This window comes from Desmodus rotundus, chromosome 2, assembly GCF_022682495.2.
Source record: "Desmodus rotundus isolate HL8 chromosome 2, HLdesRot8A.1, whole genome shotgun sequence".
In the NCBI taxonomy this organism is placed as follows: domain Eukaryota; kingdom Metazoa; phylum Chordata; class Mammalia; order Chiroptera; family Phyllostomidae; genus Desmodus; species Desmodus rotundus.
Genome location: NC_071388.1, coordinates 50581447 through 50605240, shown reverse-complemented (window position 1 = coordinate 50605240; position 23794 = coordinate 50581447). Strand labels below are relative to the sequence as shown.

Here is a 23794-nt window from a genome sequence, read left to right as displayed (position 1 = left end):
TCATTGCTTTTTCTTGACTGTCAGCGATCTTAGAAAAAACAATTTAGGTAGAAATGAGAATAAAAGATGACAAAGTTAAGAATCGAGTGGATGATACAAGTGGAGGCAGCAGGCAAACATTTGAAGGTTTTCCTGTTTAAGAGAGAATGCAGATCAAAAGTAGCCGGGTGTATGGAAGAATCAATCCAATAGTTTTAAGACTGGAATGACTTGAACATTTCTGAAGAAAGAAGAGACAGAACGAAAGCACAAGCACACATAGGAAGTGCCAGGGTCCTGAAGACGGGTGGGGATTAACTTTCAAAAGAGAGCGATTTTTCAGTACCATTTTGCTACAATACAGCCCCTGAAATACCTGACCTATTTAAAATAATTGGTACGAGGTTTTATTTTTACTAATGCTGCTTTCCGTCACAAGTGAATCTTTTTGAAAGTTTACATGAAGAAAAAGAAGAAAAAATTTAGTCTACTCTGATAGGAGAAACCAAAAATAGGAGCAGTAACGATGAACTGAAGGTTTGAGGTATAAGAGAAAGCCAACCTAAGATCTCTTCATGAAAATGTGTGATAGAAATTATGTCCCAAAGACCACATTAAAAAATTTTTGTTAGAATACTGTGTTATAGTGGTTATGTCCAGGTAGTGGCAATTGTTTTAAAAATTTTGCCATTTGCTCCGGCAGGTGTGGCTCAGTGGATTGAGTGCTGACCTGTGAACCAAAGGGTCACCAGTTCAATTCCAGTCAGGGCACATGCCTGGGTTGCGGGCCAGGTTCCCCGGTGTGGGGCGTGTGAGAGGCAATCAAACATTGATGTTTCTCTCCCTCTCTTTCTCCTTCCCTTCCCCTTTGTCTAAAAATAAATAAAATATTAAATTTTTTTTTTGCCATTACATTCTCTAACTTTCCACAATGTGTATATACTAGTTCTGTGATAATAAAAAGGATTAAAACAAAAACACCTAAAATTTCTGGCAGTGTACTTGATGAAGACAGGTACAGTGTACACATATGACTCAGAGTAGAAAGTGACGTCAATTAAAGAAGAAACTAAAGACTTGAATTCCTTGGCCCAGAAAAAATGATCTAACTGAACTTCTTTCTATAACTCAAAATGATGAAACAGCTGTTCTGAGAGAAATAAAAACAGACTATTTTCATACACAGTAGATTATAATGAAGCAGAGAAAATCTATTATCTTAAATGGGTGTATAAGCTTGAAAACTTCACTAGTTGAAGACAGATTTCAATTCATTCAGACGTCAGATCCACAATAGACAATTACCGGAAACGAGAAGAACCGGTGAGTCTCTCTTCAGTACCACGACAAGCAGTTACTCTGTGGCCCCATAAAATGTCTCTTGGTGGCACAATCACCAAGAGGTTATTTGGGAAAGTACGCTGTCACTTTAAAGGTTGATCATATTACGAATTAGCTTCATCATTTCCATGACTATAATAATTAGTCATATGAAATTATGCTCATTGGGAAAAGAAAGTTTAGAAATGTATAAAATAATAAAAAATTAAAATTCCTTCCCCCTCAGCCCCCTCTACACCTACCCTGCGAACTCGACTTCACAGAGGTCGTCCGTTTGGTGCACCAATCTGTTCTTTACGACCGTACCCTTAAAACATTTATTCATGGCTGGCTTGATTTTATTTTTTAAATATGCTGTTTCACAGGCCAATGGATTGTTTGTGATTAGATTGTTTTCAATGACTAGATTCAATTTTTTTCCATCTTAGAAATGGAGAAAATACAGAAAACAATGAAAAATAAAACAAATCAAAGTTTAATCCCAAATTCAAAGGTGTTATTCCATTTTGAACTCAGTCACTATGGACACGGTGTTATTAGCAAGAGAAAAGTCCCTAAACGCTAGCTTTAATTCTGTGCACTGACTGGCCTTTGTATACATAAGAATATACACACAAACACGTATCACAGTGAAACGTAAATAAAGCCTACATGTAATGATAAAAGAAAAATTCAATCCATAAATTACTGCAGAGACCTTTCTTATCTTTTTTCCTCACTTTTAATCAGTTAAAACCAGAGTTTAAGAAAAGGCATATACTTGCTAATAAGGCAAGGAGTACCGATTGCCTGTACAGAGTGGTAAATATTCTTTTAATATTTTACCAATTTATTAATATCCTTCAATGTTGTCTTTAAAAAAATAGACTTAGGCCATGAAAAATGTGTTTGACCCTTAAAGCCGCATTTTGAGTCTGGATTTTCTCATGAATGACCTGGAAAGCACACGACTCAGGCTCGTGATGTGGAATTCTGTGCGTAAATAACCACCGTTCTAACAAACAGCTCTCCCTGAGGGTCCCTCTTGGTCCAGCTCGCGCTCTCAGCTACAGCACAAAGCAGAGTCTGCTTTATCTATGCAGACTTATGGTAGAAATAATCTTCCGCCATCTTCCTTAGAAGCTTTAATTTGGCAATTGCAGCTTATTATAAAAAATAGCATTTAACAGAGGCAAAATTTTAAAACTGAATCAGTTTTACCCTGAAAAGATGCCTTAAAGAGCATAAATACTGATAACAAAAAACAGAAAAATGTTATCTTATTTACTTTGTAGTGAAGGAAACATTCCAATCTTTCTATTTTCCAAATACACTCATTTCTACTAATAACCATCTCCAAAAGTACATGAATATCAAAGGGAATAGAAATGTTCCAATCAACTTAAAAATTCCTAATAAATCTAAAAAATTATTTAAGTGTTTTGGTCAACTGGCAATTAGGAAATCACTGGCTACCAGGAAGAAGTGGTTTCCTTAGGGACGAGCGAGATCACACATGTTAGCAAGGGAGTGGGCACAGGGTGAGTGTAGCAAATGCGGGCCGCTCTGTAAGGAGAAGAGAAGGCAGCTTTCTGGCACGACACAGTAGGAAGAAGGTTCTTCACCGTGAGAACGGACAGCATCTTTTTTAAGACAAGAGAAGGGGGCTAGTGCAGAGTCTGTATTAAAAGCTCATGATCAAACAGTCACTGAACACATATTCAATATAACATATACCATATAAAAAATAGTGAATTTATGGAAGAACCAAATCACTTTGGCAGAATAAATCAATCACAATAGACATAAAACATATTTTTCTTAAACTGGTTATTTTGGTTGCCTGCAGTGGGGAGCCTGCCTTCTGCTCAGTTAAGTATTACTGGCCGTTCCTCAGTAAGGTTTTCAGTCGTTGAAGGAGGTAAATAAGTAGGGCGGAGGAAAAATACTGGTTTCAGACAGAGTGATAATGATCTAGAAGAAGGCAAAGTGAGAGCTGCAAGAGAGACGAAGAGGAAAGACTGCTTAGAAATGTGCTAGAAGCTCGGAGAGATGAGACAAGCAGTACTGAGGTGTTACAACTATTGGCCAAAGAAACACAGTATTTAGATACTAAGGATGTTACAGGGCTCATGGTCCTCACCATGCATATCTTCTCTCCAGGGCAACTTACTCTGTTCTCTGTGATGGTGCTTTTTTGTTTGTTTCTTTGTTTAAATGCTCTCTGGGCCTATGTACACAGAAATTCCAACCCCTCCTCCTTTAAATCCCGTTAAAAGTCAGTTTATTTGGTGATATCTACAGGAAAAAATGAGCCTGCTACTATAGATATTGTTCAAATAACTTACAAAATTATTAAGTCTCACAGTTTATCAGACTCTACTAAAACAAAATATATGCCAATTTTAGCTCAATCAATACTTATTGTACAGCCGTGAATAGGAAGAACTCTCTAGAGCACTGGTTCGGGGCAGAAGGGTGGGTGGCGGTGATACATGGTGGCATGAATCACCTATGGAAGGAGACTTGTCAAAGTAAACTTGCCAGGACCCCACCTCTGCAAAAATAATTTTAAACATTTTACTTCCCTTTTCTATAATTTTAAATTCTAAATTCTGACTATTATAACCTTTCTAAAATTATTTTCAGCCTCACTGCTTCACGGCCACTGTTTTTATCCACAGCGGCCATCAAGCACATGGCAGGTATGGGAGTTTAGGAATGTGGAGGGAATAATGGAAACTAAATTCAAGAATATCTTGATATTTTTCTCTTCTAAATGAAGAACAACAAAATCATTCTGGCTGAGGACTCCATCTACCTATGTTCTGAGTACTTTTTAATTCACTTTTTTTCTCTATTTTCTTTTTTTCATTTAAAAAGTATGAAACGCTTCACGAATTTGCAGGTCATCCTTGTGCAGGGGCCATGCGAATCTTCTCTGCGTCGCTGCAATTTCAGTGTGTGTGCTGCTGAAGCGGGCACTTTACTCAAGTTTTAACATGGCATGAAGATACGTCTTAACTATCCTTTAAGTTAGAATTATGTTTCAGGGCTAGTGAAAGGGTCTTTTTAGATTTAAGGAGCTATGGTGCATTTCTCTTCAGATCTTAACTTTTAAAATGGTGGTATTAAATCATTCTGCTGCTGCTCCCTTTTTATCACCAAGATTTCAATAATTGTACTAGTATATTAATTATGAGGAACAAAGTTTTCATTATAAAAATGATTTGTTACTAAGTATCTGGTAGCTCAGGGAAAGAAAGGTTTCCATCTGTAGTCTATATTTCTAAGTTTTTAAAGTCCAAACTGAATCTCCTGCACACTAAGATACAAAGCTTGTATCTTTGCTCCTTTCTAATTATCAAGAGAAAGCACAGGGTGGAGGATAAGAGGAGACTGGGAAAGTGAAGAGACACAAAGACGAGCCCCACCAGCATTGTACACTCCCAAGAGAAACAAACTTTAAGTTTCAAGAAACAATTGCTTGCTGTCTGGGAGATGCTCAGGCATCAAACAATAAAGAACAGTCAACAGAGGCAAGAGGCCGAGCATGCTGCTGTGATTCCTACTCTCTAATCCCCCAGCTCCAGTAAAAAGGCCAGCTGTTGCCACCTCGCGTAGGGCGTCAGCAGAGCAAATTAACTGCCAGAGAAAAAAGCCACGGATATTGGAAAATTCTAATTTACCGGCCTCTTTAAGCTACACTGGTTTTAACATTAAGGATATCATGTTACAGTATTAAAATACGGCTGTGCTATGGCAGCCCAAGTAAAGGAGTTTACCGCTGTTTTCACATTTCATTGGTAAATGAAATGTAGATATGGAGTATTCAGTTTTGACTGAAACACATCTTCTGTGAAGTAGAGAAAAATGAAGAAATACATTGAAGCTTACTACAAAACATTTCAACCCTCATAGACTAGCTCAACAAAAAGCCTCAATTGCTCAAAACCAACTCTATCTGTTACAGCTGCACCTTAAGGCTCTAAGCCGAACACATCACACTGAAAAGCCGTGTCTCCGTTTTGGGCACTCAGATACTTCCTAACTATGGTGGCATTTGACAGACTGTACTTCGAGATGTGATTCCAAGTCATGTAAAGAAAATTAACTTCCTCCCATCTGTTCAGTGGCTTCATTCACACTTTAGTATTCTCTTACCTAAACGTTCTATCAAATTTTTGGTACAAAAATTTGACTGTTTAAACTGCAAAGCTTTATATAGTATAGGAAATGCATAGATGATGATGACCATCACTAATATATATGTCTTTCTGGTCTACCCCGTAAAGGGCACGGTTAACTATGAAAGCTTCTAAATATAAACAACCATTTTATGTAATTATATTTTCCAATGGCTTGAGGTTTCCTTTTTAAAATTAGTTTGGCACAGTAATTAAAACACCTGGGCTCAAATCCTGACTTTACCACATATTATCTATGTGTTTCTAAGCCTCCATTTCTTGATCTATAAAAATGAAAAAAATGGACCTATGAGAATGCATGTAAAGCACATAACCTAATATCTGGGAGCAAAAAGTATTCAAATATGCATTCATAAACAGTTTCAAGTTCTGATGCAAAAATGAAAGGAATCTATTGTAAAATAAGGAAAGACCCTGTAGCTGTTAGAAAGACAGAACTGAATGACTGGTAATGCCCCTTTAATTCCTGGGTATCAATGATTCTTTGATTATGTACACAGAGAACGTAAAGTTTAACTCGAGCTTTAGTGAACTGGAGTTTTAAAAGAAACCTAAGCTCTGAATCCTAAGCAATTGATTTAAGGTCCAAACACTCACAAATAACCTAGTTAACAGCTGATACAATATTCAGAGCAAACAATATGAGAACTGTAGGCTATACTGATGAAGCTCGGTTTAGCCACACTACCAGCAATTACTACCAGTGCTGGGGGTGGAATGGAGAACAAAGTTCTTTGAGAAAGTCTGTGAGATGATAGCACTATTACTTATTCTATATGACGACAATCATAAAATAAACTTTATAAATCATAAAACAGATCATAATAGAAAAACTTTGATTTAAGCTACAATATACCAATCTTCCCCTCTCAAAGAAAGAATTTAAAAACTGCAGTCTATTTGAATAAATAGGCTGGGGACATTATTAAAAATTCTGCTGGGAATCCAAATAGATTTTACCTAACAGTGTATTTAAATTCCTATTAACATTCTTTGAAATAAACTTCAGTACAAAATCAAAATAATTCCATCGAAGTCATAGCAGGCAAATGTGAACACTGGACAGGTCCAAGTGTGGCCAGACTCTGCACGTAAGAAATGAAGGTGGGAAGATGAGCTACCTATCTTATTCAATTGTCCATGAGGTAATGGTCTTTTGACCTCTTCAGAGATCTTGTTTTCAAAAGTCTCATTTTACTCTAAATTATTTTCATATGAGCCCTATCCAGCCCTATCCATTATCAGTTATAAAAACAAAACTGAACCTTTTTTTGCCCTTTTATATAAATAATCTCAGACTTAGAGAAAAGCTGTCAGAACACTACAAAGAACATAATATTTCCTGAATCATTTATTGCCATTATTCTCTCGAAGCCCCAAATATTGTATGGTGTATTAGCTACAAATATTAAAGTTTAAGAATTAACAGGGAGGTACTACTATCATGTAACCTTCAGATCCTGTGCAAGTTTTACCGACTGGACCATTAATGTCCTTTAGAGCAGAAAGGCCCAGTGCAGGGCCCCACATTGCGTGTCTCTAGTCTCTTTCAGCCTGGAGTAGCTCTGCGGTCTTCCCTTGCCTCTCCTGCTCTTGATCTATTTGAAGACTACAGGCTAGTTATTTTGTAGACCATGCTTCACTTTGGTTTGTCTGCTGTATTTTAATAATTAGACTTAAGTCACACTTAGTTAGGTAAGAATATGATGCTGGGTTCTTCTCACTGCATTCCACACAGGTCTGATTTGACCATTACTGATAACATTACCTTTGACCACTTGACTAGGTGGTATTGCCAGGCTTCTCCACTCTAAACTTACTTCTCCACTTTTCAGTTAGTTTGTGCAGTGATATCGTGTGTGATTATACAAACAATCCCATTCCCCATCACTTACTTTACTCGTTTATATAATTATTAGTTTTTGGATGTTTTATTCAGTGGGTTACAATTTATAACTGTCATTATTTATTTCCACGCCCAAACTGTCCTAGTCTTGGCCACCTGGAGCCTCTGTATCCTGCTGACACGTCCCCACCATTCTTCAAGTCCTTCCCGTTTTCTACATCTAAAGATGCTGCAGGTTCATCCTGCCTTTCCCAGTTCCAGCTCTAGAATCTACGACATCTCTGAAGAGTCCTACTTCCTGTGTATGAGGACTTCTCCCGTGAGCCTCCTAAAACCAGAAGAGGTGGTCCCGTCTCTCATTTCTTTGGCCTTCCTAACTCAGGCTTCGTGGTTTCATTTCACTAGTGAACATGGTCTATCTTCTCCAGGATATGAGAAACCGCCAAACAACTTCTTATGTGCTCATCTTAAAGGACAGTCAGTTGGTGAATCTCCAAAGTAAAATGCAGTAAGTGTGGTAATCATCAAACTTTACAAATCTCTGTAATATTCTACCCTATACAAGTTTAAAATTATAGTAAAACCTCTCTTGGTTGCTTCCCTTCTCTAAATTCTGTTAACAAATATACTTTATTCTAACTATGTACATGAGACACTTTGATCTGTATAATACAGTAGTAACTGTTAAACTTTGTAAGTTTTCTTGTTGAGAGTTTCCATGACTGTATTCCCTAGTGTTAGACTGAAGATAAACAGTAAGGAAAGACAGACAAGATTCTTTCTCAACCAGTGGACAAAGTCATGGCTCATCTCCCTTCATGTGACTGGTGAGGCTGAGTCACAGGTGAAACAGTTGCTTCCAAGGACAGTATGTGGGACATAAACACGACCATGATTTTATATATGCAGAGTAGTAAATTCTTTCAAGGGAGTCATGAGTTTCTCAGCAAAACCAGCAGAACATATGACCTGGTTTGACAGTGCAGAAATTTGTGTTAGTAATACACTTTCTTTAAGGAATCAAATTGGGAAAGGAAAGTGATAGGGTTACACAAAAGGCTGTATTATAAAACATGAGAAAAGACACATCATTTTTTTTAATCCTTTAACAACGTGTGCACTGGTGTAATACACTGAGGGATGTCACTGCCGGACAATGATGTCCTGGGGAACAGAAATGTATTTGTGTGTGTTGTGACATGGACGCCCTCTTCCTGGAACAGCACTAATTCGGCACAGAATTATGAACTAGGACTTCCAAAGGTGTCTGAGCCAATGCTCCTGAAGACCCTGTGTGACAGCTATGGTAGCAGCCACTTTTACAAAGAAGCTAAGGCTCTGGGACAAACCCTGCCTGAGACAACACAGCTGATAAATGGCAATTCTGAATTAAACACAGATCTCCTGTAAGTTAGCACAAATTTTAATAGGTTGCCAAAGTGGCATAAAAAAAAAAAAGAAAGGCAACAGAAAATGGAAATAAAAGTTAAAATGGGCTGTTTCAAAAACAAATTATTTAAAGAAAGTAGAGGAAAAGACAGAAATGAAGAGCTCAGATAACTTAGAAATGGAAAGAGAATGAAAAGATAAGCTGGAAAACAGAATTCCGCTCAGGCACAGGGTATGAAATAGGAAAACGGCCTGCTTTCTATTGGAGACTCTAGTGATTGTATTGTAGTGACATAAATTCAGCTTAGAAACGGTTTTCAAATTTGAAGCACTTACTTTTTTTCTTAACTTACTGATTTTTTTTAGAGAGAGAAGGAGGGGTAGAGAGAAACACTGATTTGTTGTTTCACTTATTCATGTACTCACTGGCGCTTCTTGTATGCGCCCCGACCAGGGATCAAATCTGCAACCTTGGTATGTCGGGTCAACTCTCCAACCCACCGAGCCACCCGTCCAGGGTGCAGAACTTTCTATTCACCATACGCTTTCTTTTAGACATCAGAAAACTCCTTAGATAATAAATTTAAGTATGCTTTGAAAGAAAAAGTACTTTGTTTCAGGAAGCTGAAATAAGGGAAACTTGTAACAAGTTAAGTTCAAAAGATACCAACCCCCAGTAATTTTATTTTTATTTAATAGTATTAATCTTTCACTGACTTCCTTGGGTTCTTAAAGATCCAAGGAGATCTTAATAACCAATTAAAACATCTTAAAGCTAAAGAACCTACTAGCATCAGGAAAGAAATACCCCCGACCCAAAACAAAGTGACAAAATGATTAGTAAGGTAGTTGGGTAGAGGATGGTGGAGGGAAGGGAAAGCCACCCAGTGTAGGGCCAAAGCCTAGTGCAAGTGAGAAGCCCGACCCAGTTTAAGAGGGTGTTCACATGCAGCTGTTGGTGGCCTGGCCGAGGGGTGAGGAGAGTATCTGTTTAGGAAGGTAGCCTGGTGCTGGATGTTGGAGCACAGGAAGGATGAAGAGGGTGTCTCCACAAAAACAGTCTGGCTTCAGGGGGCAGGGAGTCCTGTTGTCGAGCGCAGTGGGAGGGAGGAACGAGAGGGGAGATGCCTGCATAGAGGGTCAGAGCATGGGCTCAGTAAAAAGGACTCCATAAAGAAGGGCAACATGACACAAGATGTCAGAGCCTAGATGAGGTGAAAAAGGTACCAAAGAGGTGAGGCACTATGGCAGTGGCCTGGGGTCAGTGATGAGAGCCCGAGCTGGGGGAAAAGAACTTTTGTTCAATGAAGGGGACAGAGGCCAGTCTGGGTACACACAGAAGGACTGACAAAAATAAGTAAATATATTAACGTTACCTGAAGCCAGATTTCACATTGTCAGAAAAAGGAGTTACAATTAGGGAAAAGGAGAAAACTAGAACAAACCCTGTATTACTGCATTAAAATGGTGAACATCAGTATCAGCTTATGGTTTTCAATATAGACACATACATATGGTGCGGAATATAGATGCAAACAGGCACGTGTCTCTACATGTGTACACGCACACACATGACATCTGTTCCCTAGCTCTTTCTGCAAGGGGGTCTGGGAACAGTGATATTCCAGTAACAATGAGCACATCTAGTTTCCCGCCTTCACTTCTAATACCATTCTCAAAAATAAATAAATAACTAATAAAAAAGCTGGACCAGGGAAGTACAGAACGAGCACGGAACATCTTGTTACAGGAAAGGCAAATGCTAGGACAACAGGGGAAACTTGAATGGGGTGTGAAATTAGATGCAGTGATGTGTCAGTGTCAACATCCAGGTTTTAATGGTTGCATTATGGTTGCTAGAAAGTCCGTTTCTAAGAAACACACATTAAAGTACTTGGAAGGAATGGGGCTTCAAGTTAGCATCTTTCCCTCAAATAGTCCAGGGAACAAGTTCACTGTATATACTTTTCTGTAAGTTTGAGATTAAATGGGTCAACAAACAAACAGAAATGGGGACGGTGAAAAGGCAGTAAGGTGAAAGGCAGGAAACACTACTTACTGAGGTCTTCAGCCAGCTGAACTCGTTTCCCAGTAAGCAACTTAATCTTCTTCTCACTATCTTCAGCAAAATCCTCCAATACTTCTTTAACGTTTTTCTCTAATCGTCTGACTGTTCAAAGCAAATAAAAACGTTGAGAAGCACCACTTTTGTGAATGCACAAGGATGTGAAATTAACAACATATGAAGAGTAAGTTCTTATTTTTCTCATCACACTAATCTATTACGATCATACTTCTCACAGTTATATGGAGAATATTTACCTATTATACAGTACTTTTAACAACATAAAACTAAATACGTATCTCAGAGAAAGTCATATTCTCCAGACCTAACACTTTAACAGAAGCACAGATTTCTCAAAAAAACAAGTGGCGCTTAGTAGTCCTTTTCTAACAGGGTTTTTGTGTAATAAAGAGAGATTCCTGGTATGTTTTAACTCCGATCTTCTTCAATTATGATTCATTTGTGTTAGTATTTTAGGGGCGAATAGTAACTTCCAGTTTTTTTAATGAAACTACTGTAGAGGAAGTATTTGGGAAGGTTTTAAACTATGGATGTTATTACTGTTATTTTTAATGTCAAAATGAGAAAACAGTCCTTCTGTGGCTCACCTTCAGTGTTTGTAAGTTGTTGCCTTAAAGTATTTGCGGTGATTGCAAGCATGCGCTGTATTCGCCAAAACAGGACAACATCATTGCATTCCAACTGAAATATTAGGTAATTAAAATTACCAAATGCAAATGTAAACATAAATTTGATCATAAACACAGTAACTACCATAGTGAGTAACTACAGTAAGTAAAGTAAGTAACTATAGTAAGTAAAGCCTAAGCTTTAATTAAAAATATTCAGACTTACCTAACATATATACTCATATTCCTATTGTAGATATAAGCTACTGAACCTTTTCTGCACAGGATCCATCAAATTTTTCATGATGTGGATTCTATCTACCCCACACCTAAGTAACTTTGCTTTGATTCCAGTAACAAAGCAAACAGACTTGGGAAGTAAGGCATTTCATTATGTTATATATAAATAGAAATCCATAGCATATTATATAATCCTTAATTTGTATTTAGTTTCAACTCACAAACATGTTTAAAAATGTTCTTAACCTCTTTGAGTGTATACTAAAGAAATTTTTGAAATTAAGTTGTATATGAAAATAAATTAATGATATTTTTTAAAAAGAAGCTCTTCTGTAAGAGGTCTTCTCAACAATTAAAATTACGCAAAAAATTTTGCCACTTTTTACATAGGTACATTTAAATGTAAATTTATTTTAAGCCGCTGAAAACTCAAAAGGAAAGCATTGTAGGGGGCTCACAGAAGATCACTGATTGATAGAGCTCTTTCAGAAGGATACACTAAAAAATATTTCTGCTTGTAAGAAAAAGCTCAAAAATACATCATCTCCTGCCACCTAGAGGTTATTTTGTAAAATGTGGCATTAAACTATTTACAACTATCCAAGAACTTTAGAGTTCTTAAAAAGAATTATTTAAAACAAGATTTTAGTGATATAAAGAATTAAAATTACAACATAATATAGGAAACTAGCACAATAAACAATTGTTTTGCAGTATAATTTCTATTATGCAAATGATGATTATGTTATATACATAGAAAAGAGTTGAACAAAAATATACAAAAATGTTCATTGAAATACCTCTAGGTCAAGGATTAGAGGGGACAATTTCCCTTTGCATGTTTTTTTACATTTATTTATTGCATTAACTTTCTACAATGGGAATGTATTATTTTCTAACATACAAAGTTAATTCTTAAAAACATTTTTAAAAGTGGTTTAGTGCCTATTAATATGCACACACAGTCTTAGAGGCAATGGGATGATGTGCCTGTCAGATGCAGATCCTACCAAAGTGGCAAATACCTTTGAAAATATATGGATTAGGGTACTCTTTATACCTCACACATTTTTTCCCCGGAAGATCAAAGGACTTAAAAATAATGCCAAAGCTTAAGTTTATGTTTAAGCATCTAAAAAAACTATTGCTAAAAAACATTTCTACTTGTCTTTTGGAAACCTTACCTCAGAATCTACAAAATGCCTCTGGTAGTAATAAAAGCCTCTTCGACAAAGGTTACAATGGTTTAGAGCTGTTTTTAAGAAATGTCTTCTATAAACTTGGTGCCAAGTATCCTTAATCTAGAATGAAAAAAAGAAAACAAACACCAAAGACTTATTATACACTCTTCAGGTTAATCAAACACATTCTGAAAAGTCATATACAAAGCATATTTATAAAAAAGGTAATTAAAACTAATGGCAAAGTCGTTATTCTACCAACCTTTTTAATCCATTATTTTTCTTTTCAAGACAAAGATTAGATTTAGATTTATTACTACTCTGACCCCCACTAGTTTATGTACTTCAAAATCTGCAGTGTTTTTAACAAGCATTGCTGCTCCATTCAAATTATCATCTTCTAGAGCAGACAAGATATAGGGATTATCTTCCCCTAAGTCCAGGTAAAGATTCCAAGGCAAAAAGAGGTTGTGGGCCTTGGACAGAGCAGGACCAGGATGCTGGTTTCAGACCATGTCCATCAACCCACCCGGAAATACTTCCCTTCAGATTACTACATTTCAGGTGCTACATCAATATGACCCACCCCACGTTATTGCTGTATGCTCTTTAGAGTGTTCGAGGTTCTTTCACACCGCTGTCTTTTTTAAAGCATAACAAAATAACAACAAGTATCATCAACACCATGGGACAATGAAAAAAGTAGGGTTCAGAGAGATTGTATCAATTATTAAAGGGAATATTACTAGCAAATAAAATGAAACTATACTAGAATTCACATCTCCTGACATCTAATACATCTACTACTCTTGTCATAGTACTTTGCTACCTATTTTATAGCTTTATAAAGTGCCCTGAGCAAAGCGCACTTCAGTGTCTTTTGGAAAAAACCTGAGATTTTCTTGCTCACAGAAAGTAATTAAGACATGCAGCCAATCCGTATCAGAAATATGGACAAAGCACGTCCCACTGTATTAACCAAAGTATCAACACCTACAGCCACAAAAAATTGAAAAGTATTAAACTAAATACAACTTATGGTTAATGAGAGCTAGGACAATGTGGATAAATTAAACCTATAGTCAACGAATAATTTCATATAATCATTAGTCTTAATTTCATTTTCAATTTATAAATAAAGCTATATATATAACAACTCTAACTGTTTTGAATTTCAGTTTTCTTTTTTTGTTCTGACTGTGGTGGAATTTAAAATAAATACACTCATTTCTCAAATAAGAAAACATAAATAGAAGGTAATCTTTAAAAGAATTATATGTGGCTCTGAAATTTCTTTTATGACTGTTTTCCTCCCTATAATTACTTTTCTTGTTGGGTTTCACTTAAGCTAATAGTAAAATGAGGTTTTGATCCCTTACACCCTAAGTAGGAAACACAGGACCAGAAACAGTTTTTTGTTTTTTTTTAATTTTCCCCAAATAAGCATCAGGAAGGTAAGCAAAAAGTAGTCTTCACTGTAATTATTTTTATCCTCGTACTTTTTATAAGTGAGAAAAAGATAATCCGAAGGCATTATCCAACAAGAAACAGAGATTAAGGAAGCAAGTTTATGCTTTTGGCACATTCATTACCAGGCTTGGATCTACTGTCACTCCTCGGGATTCGAGGTTTTTTCGGACCGTAGTTATCTCATCACTTGCAAGATAAGCCGGGTGTTCCTCATTACATTTCAACATCTTCTCCAATTCATTCTTGGTTTCATTGTGGACGCACTTTAAAATATTTAAAGGAAGACGGTGTTTACTTGGTTCATGATTTGGCACACTTACAAAACCAGAGTCCTAACTGTAATAAACATGTTGCTGTTGCACAACGGGTGACACAAGTTCAACGAAAACACACAAGCAAGGACACAGTGCTCCGGCTCATGAATGCAGGGCAGCGTGGGATCAAAAAGACGGAAAGAGAGGAAAAGCAGAGCAAAGCAAAGAAGGTTGTTTTAGCCCTACTTGCTATGTTTTACTGCTGACCAGCCATCTTACTGTGGACTTTCATTCTGGACCTTAGAGTGTGATTTTAGTGTGGGAAACAGGGCCCTGAGTACATGACAAGAGACAATGTTCTATAAATGCCTTATATCTAAGAACTAGATGACTACGAGACCTGTACCTGTTGACATGTTTCTTTTCCAATAAATTAAATATAAAATTCATAGTGGGATTTTTAAAAAGTCTTTTCATTAAAAAATCATGGTTTAGATTGCTTCTGTAAGGTGCCTATTATTCTTAAATTCACTTCCAGTCTCTTCGCTATACTTGTTCACAAGCTCTTCACCAAAGGAGGAACATATATACACCAGTGGTAAGTCTGGAAATAAGACTCTTATACAGTGTCAAGTGTATCTTTTCATTTTTCAATCCTTCTTTTAAAATTGCATGGTTAAAGCTGCTTCAAATTCACTGATTAAACAAGTTACTACTATAGCACTTAGCCTAAACTATACCACCCTAGAGAATCTGAGCATTTACCATATTTTTCAGACTATAGATGCAAACCCCCCCCCCGATTTGGGAGAAAAATGGGGGTGCGTCTTATAGTCTGAATGTAGTTTACCTGGCTCGCTTGGGGCGGGGGTTGGAGGTGGAGGGGGGTCACAGGAGGCAGGAGCAGGACCACATTTTTTTGCTCAAATTTTTTTTTCCTATTTTCCTCCTCTAAAACCTAGGTGTGTCTTATGGTTCGGTGCATCATATAGTCCAAAAAATACAGTATATAAAAATAACACTTAAACACAAATAATTGGCTTGTAAACAGAACTACTAATTAATATTCTTTGAAAACATGACATTTTAGAATAAAATATTATTTAATAAAGAGAAATTTCACTGTTTCCTTAAATATCTGCTATTTGGTCTGAGGTAGGAAGGAAATCTCTAAAGATGATATTCCCCAACCCTTCCTGTCCTGTTTTCACCCCCACCTGTGCATCTGCCCCCACCTCACTCTCGGGTCTGCAGGACGGCACTCCTCTCCCATCTATCCTGACCAAGATCTGCATTAGATCAGCTCAGACAAGGTGAGAATTTTCAGAGATAGACTTTTCCTAGAAAACTAAGGGAAAAGTAACAACACCACAGAAGCACAAAACAGTTTTCAGAGTATGGATTTATCATCTTTAACACCGAACAATCTTAAGTTTCTTTCCCTGCTAAATCCGATCACTCAAAAAGACGGAAAGAATTGTAGATGGCTGTCTTAAACTTGGAGAGTGAGACCCAGAGACATTCTCAACCTCCTCTAGAATCTGTTCCTTAGTGTAATTTCCAGGTATGAGGTCTAGAACAGTGGTTTTCAACTGGGAACGGGAGGGTTAGCAAGGTTAGAGAGCCACAAAGAACTCCACAGGTGTTTGAAAGAATAAACAAACATACACAAACACCTCCCAGGTGATCCTGATGTACCCCCTCTATGATCCAGATGAACGGCCTCTGTTCTAAGTGATCCTGAGTCTAATGTCTGCCTGCCCTGAAACCCGGGAAGGTGAATGCTCTTCTCTGAAGGGCTTCCATAGTCCTCTTCTAGGACACAGATCCACGTAAGACCTTAAAACCAATCCCTCTGCTTCTCTTGAAGGGACCCCTATGGGTTTAAGCTCCTGAGAAAAATAACTTACAACTAGGAATCATTTCTCTCTGAGAGTGTTTGGCCAAAGCACATTTACCACAAGTTGCTGAGGCAAGTTTTGCCCTCATTAATTCTCTGGAGACTCTAAGCCTATTTCATTAGGACTTGAAGGTCAGACATCATTTTTCTTTGGTGTTTATTTGCCTTACACCAGTTTTTTTCCAACTGATACCTCCTTCTGTCTCAAAGTCAGAAACCTCGGACGGGCCCCTGGCAGTTTTTTCTGGCAGACCGCCTCCTCTGATGAGCATGGGCGCAGCCATCACTAAGCAGGCCGGCCTCTGCAGCTCCTCTGTCTCCCGAAGACTCCTTCTCTCCACAAACTCACCCCAGAGAAAGAGAAGAGGATACTGTCCCTTCACTACTCTAAGACAAATTGGGACTCATCTGATAGCTTATAAAACAAGAAACACATGACACTAGAAAAAAATAGGTGTTGATTATAAAATTAACTGTTTAAAATAAAAACAAAATAAGAAAATAGGAATAATGTGTAATTTGGTAACATTTCATTCTCTTTAGCTCCTCTTTCAATATTCCATATCTTCGTCACCCTTCTCTACTTACATGGATTCGGAAACAACAGAGGGGCTAGATGCGCCTCTTTTTCTTACTCATCACTTCCTGCCTTTATGCTTTCTCGCTCTGTATTCTGTCCACACTCCTTTATTTAAGGAATGAACAAGAATGAGATAGTGGTGTGAGACTAAATGCTAGAGAGGGAAAAAGCCACAGCAATAAGGAATAAAAAGAGTGGAAGATAGGGACTTTAATAATTTACACATTTTCCCTCTTTTATGCATTCGTAAAGTTATTTACACTTGTCTTTAACTTTTTGTTATTCTGAAGTGCTCATTAAGTGTAAATAACTGAATTATACAATTATATAATTCTAGTCTGAAATTTTATACTTATTTTGTGAACTCAGGAAAAATGTTAAAGAATAAAATTTAAATAGACAACTCACCAAAAAAAAAAATCCAAACATAATAGAATAGAATAAGGTTAAAAAAAGTCCGTATATTTTTTTCCTAACATATTCATTCTACATCCTCTGAAATCCTTGTCATTCTTTTTTCATAACTTTAATCTTCAATTTACTACAAATAGGAAATTGAAATGAACAAAGTAATTAACCATAAAAGGGGCATTTTTCATCTCCCCTTTCTTTTAATAACACAGCTATTTCACTTATAAAATACCTTGCATTCATAAGGTAAACAGTTTACTGTTTATTTTAAAGATTTTATATTTAAGAAAGGCTGGCACAAACATCTGAAATTATTAAGAATGCTCTAGAGATGTACAAAGGTTAAATTTTATTGCTTGAATTAAAATGAATAAAATTTTATCATCATAAGAATAGAGATTTGTTTTTACCTGTTCTTGGGTCCGATTCTTCCAGTACAACCACCTCTTTTTCCAATCTGGACCTACCATGTTTTCAATTGCATTTTCAGCTAAAAAATTTAAAAAAATTCTTTTTAAAAATTCATCATGAATTTTTATCATTTACCAAGTATGCGAATTACAAAATAATATTCTGGCCTTCTTAACTACTTCAAAGTGATATATCAATATAAAGTCAGTTGAAATAAAGAAAAATTATATGACTGATAGGGTGCATATATAAGAAAAAATTTAATTACATATGTTTACAACCTATGAAAAATACAATTGCTTGTAAAGTTCTCATAAGTATACTAGCAAACACTAAAGTAGTTTAAATATAGCTTTTTAGACAATCAGCACTTATAAACAGGTATCTAATTTATTTAATATTTTAGTTATTAAGCAGTTGACAAAAAATCCCACAAATAATATTTGACTACAGTATTAACAACAAAGACCTTGGAATACTAATTTTTTAAACAAATGTTCTTTGAAGTTGGGTGATTCCTTCACCACTGGGAATACTCAAAAGTCAATAACGCATGTCCCTACTTACTATCCTTGAGACGAGCCTGAAGAGCCTCTTCCATAAAATAAATAGCGGCATCCCACTGCTGTTTATCGGATATGGACCGGTCTTCTAAAGCATTGTGTTGAATAACTCTCTGAAATAACACGGAAAGAAAACCAGTTAATTTGATCTGTGTCTTATTATTTAGTAACTTTATTCCAATTGACAGCTAAGCAAATATCCAAAATAACAGATGTACCTAAAACAACATAAAAGTATGTTCCTTCCACACAAATGCAGGAGGTACTATTATCTGCCTATTTGTCAGCTGTCTAAAAAACAAACGGAGACTTTTCTCCTAGACCAAATTAAATGAGCTGACCATCTTTCAGATCGCTGCGGGAGTGGGGGTCATATTACACCTTTAACTACACAAAATCCAATACCTAGAACCCTAGTGTTCAGGAGTTACCAATTCAGTTCATCTCCACCTCTCCTTTTGGTCATATGACTTATATGTTAGCATTTAAAAAAAACAGAAAGGGGAAAAATAATAACCATTACCTTATTGGTAACAACAATGGAAAATGTAACGGAAGAAAGCTTATAAGGTCAAAGCACTCTTAAGTAAATGCTATTTATTGTAAGAAAATTAGTTTCCAAATTTTGTTAATTGTTGAATGAATGAGTGAATATGGCTCCAGTCTCTCCGAAAACTAGTCTTAATAAGGATGCTAACAAAAATAAATACGAAAACAACCATTTCTCCCCCCAAAATTATAACCAGTCTACAATCAGCTATACATTTTCCTAAAAAACTGCTTCATCTTATGTTTCAACAGTGCCTCTAGTAACTGTCTGAGCAGAGCAGGTGCTTAATAAGGTTTGATTGCAGTGATGAGAATATTACACGTAACAAAAGATTTTATCAGGTGGTGGAGGTCAGGACTCAGGTTTTGTAATTAAACAAAATGGGGCTTATATCCCAGCTTTGCCAGCAACAATAATATATAGTATGCTTAAGATTTAAATAGGCCTAGAAATTGACTATATTTTTGTGGGAGAATGGGTGACAAGGGTAGCTTCCCGTGTTGCTACCAGAAGGTTTGAACAACCTGTAGTAGCTTGTGGCTAGAAAACAACTTCTGTGAGGCAGAGCCGCAACCAAACTGGCTATGGCATTAGCTGTGACCATGACTTCTGATGTAGGCCCCGCCTCTGAAGGAAATAAGGAATCTGACCAGTTAGGAGCAGATACAACCAAGGAGAAACGTAAAGATGTAGCAGTAAATCAGCAGAATCAGTCATGTGATCCAGAAAAGGAAAGCGATTCCCAACCATCTCCTCCAGCTAATAGCCAACGTAGTCGATGCCGCCTGAGGTGGCGGAAGAGTCTGTCTGTGAGTAGGGGCATTTACCATTTCATAACCCATAACTGAAGAAAGAAAAGCTCTGTAACTTAGTCGTGGCCAGAGATGGAAGAGATAAGAAAAAGCCCACCCAAGCTTATGGAAGAACAGGTTTTAGATAAAGAGAAATCTTCCTGAAGAAGTGAGGCAGGCCAAGGGTGATGCTGAAGAAACAGCCAGAGAAAAAACAACAGGTCACTAAAGCTGGTGTCAAGGAAAGGCACCTTCAGTGAGCAGTGCCGACGCACAGCATGCTGAAGAAAGAAGGAAGGAGAAGGTAAAGAATACACAAGAAGACAAATCAGAAGCAGCAGTGAAAAGGGAGATGAAGGAAATGCAGACCAATAAGCTAAAGTAGAGAAGGCCACTCAGAAAGCCATCAAAAAGACCAGAACTGTAAAGTGACCCTCCTAGATGGCACCCAGTACAGCTGTGACCTGGAAAATGTACTAAGGGGTAAGTGTTACTTGAAAAAGCGTGTGAAATCTCAACCTCTTAGAGGACTACTTTGGACTTTCGTTTCAGGAAAGCCACGAGCAGAACAACTGGCTAGATCCCGCAAGACAGAGAGAGACAACTGCTGAAGACACAGTCAGATACTTCCTGGGCTTTCAGTCCGGCAGGACATGGCCTCTGTCCATCTGCCCTGCTCTTCCGTGACTCATGCCCTCCTGGGATCTCCACACTACAGGCTGCTTGGAGACTATGACCCAGAACACCATGCCGGTCGTGACCTCAGTGACTTCATTTTGCCCCCTCCCAGACGAAGGAGCTGGAAGAGAAGGCAGTAGAGCTGCATAAAATCCACAGAAGCTTATCTCCAGCACAAGCTGATTCTCAGTCTTAGAAAATGCAGACGCTTTCCATGTATGGCGTTGACCTACATCATGCCAAGGACTCAGAAGGTGTGAACATTAAGCTGGGCCTGTGTGCTAATGGGCTCCTCATTTACAAAGACTGAGAATCAATTGTTTTGCTTGGCCGAAAATCTAGAAAATTTCCTGTAAGTGTAGTAACTTTTACAATAAAGTTAGGCCAGCTGAGCTGGAACAGTTTGAAGCACCATTGGATTCAAACTGCCGAACCACCAGGCTGTGGAAAGGCTATGGAAAGTGTATGTGAAATATCACACTTTTTACAGGCTTGTGTCTTCAGAGCAGCCACCAAAGGCCAAATGCCTGACCTTAGGGCCCAAGTTTCACTACAGTGGCTGCACCCAGGCCTAGACCCACCAGGCAAGTATCCATATTGACAGGCCAGCGCAAATCGAGTTAGCAGGTCTCCAGAATTCTAATGATCTCTTCTGGTGGTGTGGACCAAAGCCTTATTTATGAAGGATTTTCCTGGCCCTGCTGGGGGGAGGTTTCAGCACATGGCTGTGGAGTTGTCAGCATTGCCATGGTACAGAATGGGGATGGCAGAAGGGACATCAGAAGCCCCATTAAAGTCCCACGTGTACAAACTCACTGAAGGAAAGAGCTCACACGAGACTGAATGTAGTGGAGAAGAAACAGGCAGAGGCTGGGAAAAATGAAAGCAGTCACAGAATGAACAGTGAAGAGGTATCACCCGGGAGTGGTCCTGAGGCGGTCTGTAAGGTGGAGCCTCTGACACAGACTCCACCTCCCTCTCTTATGAAAGCAGCGGCAGCAGTGAGGAGGAGGAGGAAGATGGGAGAAGAGTATAGCCCCAACACTGTGTGACCAAGGGCATCAAAAAGGAAGGACAGGAGGGGTATAAAGAAGAGGTGGAGGGAGAACCCGGCCAAGCAGTCAAGCTAGTAGAGAGGCAGCAACCAGTGTCAGGAGCCAGCCCAGGCAAACGAGCAGGTGCCGGCGTGGGCACAGTACACAGCGACCCAGGAAAATGTGGTTGACCCAAAGACGTCTGCAGAGGAGTGTACAGGAAGGCAACATCACGGAAGATGTGAGCGAAGACGCAGAGGACAAGCACCATGAAGTTAATGGACAGGTGTGTCACGCTGACATTGATGTTTTGGCTCAAATTATTGGTTGTTCAGAGCCCCCCCATGGTAAAGACAGAAAGGGTAAACATGTCTGATGCCCCATGAAGGACAGAAATCTCCAGCAAGGAAGTCCCTATCGTCCAAACTGACACCAAAGCCATCCCAGGAGTCTCCACAGATTGATGGTGGGGCAGCTGGTGGCTCAGGCATGTTAACAGCGGTACAAACCATCACATCTGATTCCGTGTTAACAACCACAACCACACACATGGCCAAGACTATAAAATGTGGGGTAAGTGAAACCAGGACTGAGAGTCGCATCATGGTCACAGGAGACGCAGATACCGATCATGAGCCCGCACTGGCCCAGGCCGCCAGGGAGACCAGGCAGCAGCGCCCCACACGCTGGTCACGAGAGGGGTGGAGTACAAAGAAAGGGAGTTGGAGGAAGGGGAAGAGCAAGCTGATAAATTCATTTATCAAACAACATTCAACTTCGTGGGCCTGAAGAATTTTGACCACTTCGGGTCGTAATGCCATGCCACCACTCCAGCAAATTTATGCTACACACAGTCACGATGACCAGAAGCTTGAAGGATTAAAATGCCAACACCAACCTTACCTCAACAGGTCTGGCCTACACTGTCCCTTTGCATTTTAATATATTATTTTGTTTTACAACCACTTCTAAATAGTCTTGGTTCTTTCTTTTTTTATTTTTTAAATTAGGGAGATTTGTTTTGTCTCCAGTTTACTTTGTGTACAACCACCTGCTTTTTATGACTCATTTTGATCCAATGATAGTAAACAAAGACAGCTGATAAGGTGCTGTTTACTTGAACAGGTAGTATTGTGAGAAAAGGAAACTGACTAACTTAGGTGATGGCTTCCCTTCTTCCAGATTCTTCCTATTGAATTCCCATTGAATTATAGTAAGTATTTAGAGTTTTCAGATTGTAGTAAATATATTGCATGAAAAAATATTAATATGAATTAAAAACATTTCTTACAGCTTGAAAATTTTCTGATGTTTGAGAAATTCATTGGGGATTTTTTTATATTGAACCCTTTTGACTTTCTAGTTCTGTGGCTTTTTGCTGTTAGCAGAAAGTCAGAATCTACAGACTGGAGCGTCAGGAAGAATGCCGCTGAGCACGCACAGTGTTCAGAGACGCCAGCGCTTCTCAGACACATGCTCTTCGGCAGTATTCCGGAACCAGGAGGGAGGAGAAAGAGAAAACTATCTCTTCCCTTCTAAATATTCAGGCTGCTTAAGACTTTGGTGCTTGCTTTCCTTACATGTCCACATTTCACTGCCTCCCACTGTTGGCGCATTTGTACAGAACAACGTGCTTCGTAGCAGACCTCCTTGTCCACATGTGAAGCAACCTTTTGTATCGAGGACTCCTATTTCTTTTAGATGGCTTGATAATTCACACAGGTGTGAGGACACTGGGGAGAGAAGCTGGTAGGGGCAGTAGCGGTTTTTCGATGGTTACAAGAAAGCTAGACCATTTAAAGCTGACACCTGATACCTGATAGGGATTTATTAACTGTACTGAACATTTTTTTCCTTTGCTTTTGACCAAGTATATAGTTATGATTCCAGATTAGATTTATAGCAGCTTTAAGTTGTATTAAATGCCATTTTGCTTTCTGCAATACTGTTATGAAATGAAGTTGGTATAGGTTCTGAAAAAAAAAAGAACTAAAATAAAGCTTACAAAATACACAGCAAAGTTCCTGGTAATTTGTAAGCATTCAACAGTAGTTAGCATTATGATTTTAGGAGTCTAACATTTCATGACTCAGATCCATTACAAATCAATGCTTCTAATTCCTTTCATTACCACAGAGAGTAAAATGAGAAGCAGCTATTAGTTCAGGCTAATGGATAATAATTTGCTGAAGTTTATAGAAGCCTGTTTATTGAGAAGTTTGACTTTTTTCTGAAATGATAGCCAAGAAAGAAATAACAGAAGACAATTATAGAAGAGCAGAGAAATGTCAAAGG

At 38.1% G+C, this 23794-nt stretch overlaps 1 protein-coding gene, 1 non-coding gene and 1 pseudogene across 5 annotated transcripts in view; 1 reads left to right on the top strand and 2 right to left on the bottom strand.

The window, feature by feature from the left end:
* Positions 1-23794, bottom strand: part of OPA1 (OPA1 mitochondrial dynamin like GTPase) — a 92033-nt gene that overhangs the window by 11807 nt on the left and 56432 nt on the right. For all 4 annotated transcript variants that reach the window (XM_024556336.4, XM_024556338.4, XM_024556337.4 and 1 more), the window contains 6 exons: positions 18451-18559; positions 17883-17962; positions 14450-14590; positions 12861-12977; positions 11416-11509; positions 10802-10912 (listed from right to left, as the gene is read on the bottom strand). In XM_024556336.4, coding sequence (XP_024412104.1) covers positions 10802-10912; positions 11416-11509; positions 12861-12977; positions 14450-14590; positions 17883-17962; positions 18451-18559 — 652 coding nt within the window. The remainder of the gene's footprint in view (positions 1-10801; positions 10913-11415; positions 11510-12860; positions 12978-14449; positions 14591-17882; positions 17963-18450; positions 18560-23794) is intronic.
* Positions 4178-4284, bottom strand: LOC112301026 (U6 spliceosomal RNA). Its single transcript, XR_002974448.2, has one exon. It is a non-coding gene; the product is annotated as a U6 spliceosomal RNA (small nuclear RNA).
* Positions 18568-22810, top strand: LOC112301000 (band 4.1-like protein 2 pseudogene; annotated as a pseudogene).